The sequence below is a fragment of the Saccopteryx leptura genome, chromosome 2, assembly GCF_036850995.1.
Source record: "Saccopteryx leptura isolate mSacLep1 chromosome 2, mSacLep1_pri_phased_curated, whole genome shotgun sequence".
Taxonomy (NCBI): domain Eukaryota; kingdom Metazoa; phylum Chordata; class Mammalia; order Chiroptera; family Emballonuridae; genus Saccopteryx; species Saccopteryx leptura.
Genome location: NC_089504.1, coordinates 2375982 through 2383674, shown reverse-complemented (window position 1 = coordinate 2383674; position 7693 = coordinate 2375982). Strand labels below are relative to the sequence as shown.

The 7693-nt window shown below is 61.1% G+C and overlaps 1 protein-coding gene across 1 annotated transcript; it reads left to right on the top strand.

Moving 5' to 3' along the window:
• The first annotated feature begins 598 nt into the window (after positions 1-598).
• On the top strand, positions 599-7434 carry LOC136394107 (ficolin-1-like). The gene is made up of 9 exons (XM_066366732.1): positions 599-717; positions 2019-2195; positions 2732-2785; positions 3114-3149; positions 3882-3914; positions 4368-4495; positions 5326-5455; positions 6280-6414; positions 6941-7434. The coding sequence occupies exons 1-9, from the start codon at positions 624-626 to the stop codon at positions 7186-7188; spliced, it is 1035 nt and encodes a 344-aa protein (XP_066222829.1). The 5' UTR covers positions 599-623; the 3' UTR covers positions 7189-7434.
• Positions 7435-7693: the final 259 nt, after the last annotated feature.

Sequence of the window (7693 nt, the reverse complement as noted above, 5' to 3'; positions counted from 1 at the left end):
CTGGGGACAATTAATGTCACCTTGTCCAGCTCACACTCTAGCCTTTTTGCTGTGCTGGCTGGACTGGCACTTGTCAGTGTCCCAGCCGCCACCCCCTTGGCCTTGACCCTGGCCGGGCTGCAGTCAGAAGCCACCTCGTCCCACCCCCACAGGCATTCTGCTTCCTCCCTGTCCCCTCTGACCCCCCCAGACCCCCCAGGGAAGTTTCCAAACCTCTGGAGACTTGAAGCCCACTGTATGCAAATGAACTCCCCCCTGTCCTGCCAACCCCGCCATCCCGGGACCCCCTCAGAGGTGACAGCAGGCAGAGTTGGGTGAGGAGTGGGGTGGGGCAGCTGGGCTTCCCCTTAAGGCTCAGACGGGCAGGCAGCACCTCCCTACACTGAACCTCAGGGTGGCTTCTGGTGGGAAAATGGGCCCATGCTAGGGGGGCGGGGCTCACAGGGGAAGCTTGTGGAGGAGGGTGTGGGGTCAGGAAGAGACCATCCTATGAGGCAATGCCAACTTACGTGCCAGCACCAGCTTGGGGGAGGAAGTCCCCCCCGGGGCTGAGAAATAAAGCCAGATGTTGGCACAGCGCAGCCAATAAAAGGTGGGAGAGCTCCCGGCTGTCAGGACCCGACATGGAGCTGAGACTGGTGACCATGACCCTGGTGTCCATCACCCTGGCCGCCGCCTTCCTGTGCACAGCAGCCTCGGTGGACAAAGGCTATCCAGGTGAGTTGACGCCAGGTGAGTGGGACCTAAGTGGCCACACGCTGAGCTCACAGCCGCTGCTCACTGACCCCGGACTGCGCACTAGGCCCGTGCTGCGTCCCCTGTGAATGTGATTCCTGACATAGCGCGTTTAAGGACCGTCTGCCGGGAACCTGTCCCTGGTCCTCCAGGGAGGGGCCGCGTCCTGTCCCACCACACAGGTCCTGTGAGGAGGTGGAGGCGTGGAGGGCACCGCCCAGGTCAGGCTCTGTGACTGTCCCCGGCACTGGGAGATGGCCCGAGAGCTCACCCCCAGCTCTGTGGGACTTTCAGTCTGGGACCTTCCAGCCTCAGGGAACAGGAGGACCCATGGTGTCCTGGAGGTGACAGAGAGAGGGCAATATTGTCCCTGTCCGGCGGATTTAACAGCGGGTGCACTGGGCGTGTGCCTGGGCCCTGACTTAATAAGGGCCCCGCAAGACCTCAGCATTACATTTTTGTTATTTTCCCTGTCTCTCTTTTTTTAAGGGACCCAATATTTTCCTCTGTTCCCGGGGCCTCACCCACCGTAATCTCCTCTGTGCAGAAGCTCTCAGCAGGGTCCGCCCCTCCCTGCTCCTCTGTGTCAGCTGCTTCTCAAACCCCCCTCCAGTGAGGTTCCTGTGTGTGTCCCCGTTCCCTAAGTTCTCTCTCCTGAGGCTGTGTCAGTCCTGTGGTCAACACACTAACACTGAGCAGTGCAGAGTCTCTGGTCCCGGGTCTGCCGGACCCGGCTCTGTGTCCTTACAGGGACCTGCACGAACCCTGCAGCCCAAGGAAGAGGGGCACAACATTCTATTAACCAAAATTACCCAACTTTCTATTAAATATTCTGTTCTTTATTGAAAGCACCCACTGTTTATGAAACTCTTTCTCAACGCCTGAAGCTAAGGAAGATTCTTAAATTTGTATTATTGAATCAATTCTTCCCCACAGCCTCATTTTTAGTCCATTTTGCAGCCCAGGAACAGACGCCCAGAGGGGCTGAGTGACTTGCCTGAGGACACACAGCCCTGAGGAGCTGGGTTCCCCATGGGCAGATGGACCCCAAGGTCAGGGCTCCCTGCTGCCCACACCCCTCGGGGAGGACGGACCAAGTCCTCAGCAGAGGCAGGAAAACCTCGCTTCCAGGCTGACTCTCCGGCTGAGGCAGGTGGTGCTGGCCACGGCCATCTGCCTGGGACCAAGGTCACCATGGTGGCAGGTCCCCTCAGAGGACACAGCTCTGCAGGCCCTCAGGCCCAGGACAAGCACCCTGACTGGCCTCCTGTGCTTCTCTGCAGAGGTGCCGACACCATATCGAGAAGGCCCCATCGTGTATCTCCCTCCCCGAGTCTACCGGGGGCTGCCTGGGAAGCGAGGGCCTTCCGGGCCCCCAGGTGTTCAAGGGCCTCCGGGACTCCCAGGACTGCCCGGGGCCCCTGGGCCCAAGGGAGAGAGAGGCGCAGTTGGAAGCCCAGGTGAGTGCTCGGGACAAGGGTGGGGTGAAGGAGCTCTTGACCTTGCTGTGTGAGACCCCAAGTTGGGCAGTGTCCCTGAGGGTCTCAGGTGGGCAGCGTGGGTCCTGGTCGCTCAGGGCTCTGCAAATCCATGGGAGGGAGCCAGTCTCCTGGTTCCCTGAGGAGTCAGTCAACATGCGTTTTGTCAGGAAGCGTGGGTTTGGGGTGACTCCCCCCTGGTGCTGGTGGACTCTCTCCTGAGCTCCGGGCTGAGTGTCTCCAGGTGCTGATCCCCCCGGGGGCTCTGCAGCCACAGAGATTAGGACACATCCCCGTTCTCCTGGGGAGGGGCGCAGCTGGGGCTCGGGGCCGTGGCTCTCTGGGAAGCGCTCCTGGTGTCCAGGGCTGGCCTCTGACTGGGCAGTGGGCCCTGTGAGTGCTGGGGTCTGCGTCCCCTCCCTCTGGATCCTGAGTGTCTGACGTTGGGTGGGGTGGGTGGTGGGGGAACAAGTCTTGTATCCAAGAATTTTTCTCAATAATGTGTTTTAAATTCGCAGGATTACAAGGCTCCCCTGGAGCCCCTGGGAAGGCAGGACCCGCTGGACCCAGAGGTAACATCCCAATAGAGAGTGGGGAGCCCTGAGCAGGACCCCACTGTGGCAGTAGAGAAAGGGCAGAGGGCATTCCTGGGGTGTCACAGTGTCATTTCTAGGGGGCCAAACCCTGGTCTGAACAGAATGTTTGGCTTTAGCAGGACGTGGGTCCTTGTCCACAGCCCCAGAGTGACCCCAGGGCTGGATCCCGACCCCAGCCCAGCACTGACTCCGAAATGGCAGCCCGGGCTTTCTGCCATTATCTGTCCCCCACCCTGACCCGCGTCAGCTGTCATTTCCCCCTGGCAATGCTGACCTCTCTCTCTCTCTCTCTCTCTCTCTCCAGGACAGCGTGGGGAGAAGGGGGAACGTGGAGAGAAAGGTGAGGTCACCCCACCGTCCCCAGAGGGTGACTTGGTCCACCCTGAACAGACGGGGGTCCCAGCGTGTGGAGCAGGGGTCCTGGGGAGGCGAGAAAAATTTCCCCCCTACAAGGGTGGGGTCTAGGAAGCAGGATGGGGGTCCACACCCCTCCTCAGGCCTGTCCCAGTCTCGGAACCCAGAGCGGGGGCCTCTGCTGTCCCCCTGGACTCTCGGCCTGGAGCTGTGGGATGTCAGGGCGATGCTGGGGAGCGCACAGTCAGACAGAAAGTGTGAGCAGCAGGCTGCGGGCACAGACGATGTGTGAACACAGTGCCCACACTCAACTGTCCACAAACGCGTGTGGTAGAGGGGCACATGACAGTTATGTACACATATGTGCTTATATGTATAAAGTATAAGATATTTTCTCATAGCGGTCACCCTTAACCCCATGTCCACAACAATGGCTGTTCCACTTGTGGGGGTCCCTGCCAAGGGGGCCCCTCTCTTTGGCACAAGGCAGTTGAAGAGAGTGGCCATTAGTAAAAAGTTAGTGACTCAGTTTCCCCCAGGGGCACAGGAAGGACCCTGGACCCCCGGTCAGCTGGGACGGGGCCGGCTTTTCTGGAGGGGTAGCTGTGGCCATGCTGGAAGGAACCAGCTAGCGCCTCTAATTCCCGCCTGGTGAGCAGGGGGCAGGGCTGCACTTCCCACCTTTAACACGTGTCTGCCTGTCTGTCCCCACCTTCAGGAGAGCCTGGAACAGCTGAAGATTGTGACACAGGTGGGTAATGAGCCCTGAATCCATTGTCCCTGTTCTGCCGTAGACCCAAGCCCGTCCCGTCCCCGACCAGCAGGGAGCACGGGCCGGAAGTCCAGCCACATGCAGCCCCTGTGCCGTCCAGCTGACCCGGGGGCCCTGCCCATCCCTCCTCTCCATTGGCCAATCAGAGAGGGCCGCTGTCAGCCCAGACTTGTCCCCTGCCTCAAAGACCAGGAATGAACGGTGTCTGGGCATTAAGACGGGGGACCGTGTGGTGTTGAGGATGGCCTGGCTGACCGGGCTTGGCCATCACAGCAGGTGGCCTTTGGTGGAGGGGACGTGTCCGTCTGTCCCAGGGGTCAGAGTCCTCCCCGCCCGTGCAGACGCCCAGGGCCCCGGCCTCTCCCTCCTCCTGGCCCTGCCCCCTCCCGCCCGGGGCCTGTCACGGCATCCACGACCCGCATCCCTTCCCAGGACCTCGGAACTGCAAGGAGCTGCTCAGCAGGGGGCACTTTCTGAGCGGCTGGCACACCATCTACCTGCCCGACTGCCGGCCCCTGGCTGTGCTGTGTGACATGGACACGGACGGCGGGGGCTGGACTGTGAGTGTCAGGGCGGGGACGGCCCTGTGGTCCCTGGGCGGAGACGCTCGTGCCCGGGAATCTCACAGAGCAGGTTCTACGTGGAGGGAGGACACGTGCTCTGTGGCCTCCGTCACACTGCCCAGTCCCCTCTGTCTGGGTCTGCCCCCCTCCTTCACCAGGACAGAGAGGGGCCGGCAGTGGGCAGGGAGTGGGCCCAGGCCCTGGAACAAGGCCCTGCCAGAGCTCTGTCCCCTCGCTCCCCAGCAGCCCCCTGTAGACTCGGGGAGGGAGAAGCACGACGGGGCCTTCTCGATATGGTGTCTGCACCTCTGCAGAGAAGCACAGGGGGCCAGTCAGGGTGCTTGGCCTGGGCCTGAGGGCCTGCAGAGCTGTGTCCTCTGAGGGGATCCCCCACCATGGTGACCTTGGTCCCGGGCAGATGGCCGTGACCAGCACCACCTGCCTCAGCCAGGGGGTCAGCCTGGAAGCGAGGTTTTCCTGCCTCTGCTGAGGACTTGGTCCGTCCTCCCCCCAGGGGTGTGGGCAGCAGGGAGCCCTGACCTTGGGGTCCATCTGCCCATGGGGAACCCAGCTCCTCAGGGCTGTGTGTCCTCGGGCAAGTCACTCAGCCCCTCTGGGCGTCTGTCCCTGGGCTGCAAAATGGACAAATGCCTGTGTGGCTTTGGGCCTGTCGCCTGGTCTCTCTGAGCCAACACTTCCCCCTTGGTCACAGTGGACACCTGTCTGACCTCCCCTGGGGTCCGGGTGGGCCCACGAGGCCGTGCACGGGTGCCCGGCAGTGCTGGACGGCAGCAGGCCCGTCTCCTGAGCCCTCTCGCTCCCCACAGGTGTTCCAGAGAAGGGTGGACGGCTCCGTGGACTTCTACCGGGACTGGGCCACCTACAAGCAGGGCTTTGGCAGCCAGCTGGGCGAGTTCTGGCTGGGGAATGACAATATCCACGCCCTGACCGCCCAGGGTAAGGACAGTGCCGTGGGCCTGGGGTCCTGGGCCCTGAAGTCCACATTCCCCTTCCTGACATCGGACCTGAGCTGTCTGGAACAGAAGAATGCTCCTTCTCCTCCACACGTGGTGGCCTCTGAGGACAGGAACTGTCACAACTGTGACGGGATGGGACGTGTATTCTCTTAGATGCTGAGTGTTAGCCAGAGAGGAAGTGCATTATGGGGGAAAAAGACCCCCTCTGGTCACGAGCTACTGGTATCTTAGAACCCAAGACCGAGGGACACCGAGGTCATCATCGGGGTTCTGCCCAGTGCCCGGCCCTGACCTCTCCGCCCACTGTGTCTCCTTCCCTGATGTGGGCTCAGGGGAAGAGCCGGCCCCACCCCGTCCTCCCAGCCCCGGCAGACCAGCTCTCAGGGTCGGAGGAGGACAGCGTCTTCACCACTGACTCACCTGTCAGGGTCATCTTGTCACTGGCCTGGGGAGACTCAGAATTCTTTCTGTCCTCAGTCCCTTTGACCGTGTCCTGAGACGTCACTCCCAGACAAAGGAGAAAGCAGTTTCTCACACCGGGTGCTGAGTGAACTCACAACCCACTGCAGGGAAATGCCCACTGGGGGTTGTGTTCTGTCCACTGACCACGAGTAGGGAATTTGGGGTTCGGTGGAAGGACCCATGGAAGTAGGTTTCCATACCCTCTTAATAACCAAGGACAGACTATATGAACTTGAAGGAGCTTCCCCTTGGATGCCAGGTTCAAATAGTCCCTGAAAATGTGCCCAAATTCCAGAGGTACGAGGTCCCTCCTTGTGGGAACTTACAATCTTTCTTTAACAGGGACCAGCGAGTTCCGTGTCGACCTCGTGGACTTCGAGGGCACCCAGCAGTTTGCCAAGTACCAGTCGTTCAAGCTGGGGAGCGAGCAGGAGAAGTACAAGCTGGAACTGGGCGCCTTCGTCGGGGGCACCGCCGGTGAGTGTCTCCCTGGGCAGGGGCGTTCGGGGATCAGAGGGAACCTGCTTGGTGTCCTGTCTGCGACTTCTGGGCGCGGCCGGGTGGAGACTGCACGTCACCGTCATCCCTGTGTGAGGATGGCATGGCCCTGACCCACTGTACCATGCAGAGGACACGACACACGTGCTGACAGGACGGGGTTCATCTCGCCATCACTGAGGCTGTGGTTCCGTCACTGATGAGAATGGGGGGAGGGGGACTTAGCCCCATTCTGTGGGGCTCAGTCCAGCCTGTGCTGCCCGAGGATCCTGGCATTCCGGGCAGTGTGGCTCCCCTCGGAGGGTCAGCTGCCCGTGAACTGGCCGGTGTGGAGTAGACGAGGGGACGCGGAGGTCACTGTGGCAGCAGAGGGAGTGTCCTGGGGTGTCGTGAGCAGCACCCTTGGACGTGGGCGGTGGACAGTGCTCACAGCTTCACAAGTCGGACCCTGGATCCAGGACCCTGAGCACTGTGTGTCAAACACCCCAATTTTCCTTCCGAACAGGTGATTCCCTGACGTACCACAACAACCACCCTTTCTCCACCAAAGACCAAGATAACGACAAACTTCCTACCAGCTGTGCTCAGAGGCACCGGGGAGCCTGGTGGTACAAGGAATGTGTCGAGTCGAACCTGAACGGTCGCTACCTTGCAGGGACCCACGACAGTGTTGCAAACGGCATCAACTGGGAGACAGGGAGAGGCTACAACTATAGCTACAAGGTGTCGGAGATGAAGCTGCGACCCACCTAGGGCGGGGGGGCTGCCGGGGGCGTCTCCTACCAGGTCCTGAGCCCCCGAAGCAGAGGACAGGGGTCTCTGGGTGCTTGTCCTCATGTAAATGAGGGAGTCCTCCCTGTCCCCTGTCTCCTGTCAGTGACCCTCAGCTTTGTACCCTTGAGCAACTCCAAGCCCTCTCTGTCACCCCTTCGGGGATAAGAGTGACGGATGCCCCAGACCTCGCCTACAGCACGCAGTCTCAATAAAGGCTTGCTCACTGCACAGACACAGCCTGGGGTCCTTGTCTCTTGCTTTGTGCTGGTCACTAGGCGTGAGCCCCTGTCCTTGCACCCCTGTGACGTGGCACTGAAGGAAGTTCCTGGTGGTTTAAGACGAGTCGGCAAAGCCGGGACTGTGGTGTCTGTGCCAGTGAGGGTCACGGTGCTGAGGCAGCCGAGGAGGGTGTGCAGTGATCTCGGAGGGCGGAGGATGGTGCATGGGGGGGGGGGGGAGCGCCCCCTGCACGCATGCAGCTCCC

Coding starts and splice junctions, on each gene's coding strand:
- LOC136394107 (XM_066366732.1), top strand. CDS start 624: ATGGAGCTGAGACTGGTGACCATGACCCTGGTGTCCATCACCCTGGCC. Junction 2,786..3,113: donor AGGACCCGCTGGACCCAGAG/GTAACATCCCAA, acceptor CTCTCTCTCCAG/GACAGCGTGGGGAGAAGGGG. Junction 6,415..6,940: donor CTTCGTCGGGGGCACCGCCG/GTGAGTGTCTCC, acceptor CCTTCCGAACAG/GTGATTCCCTGACGTACCAC.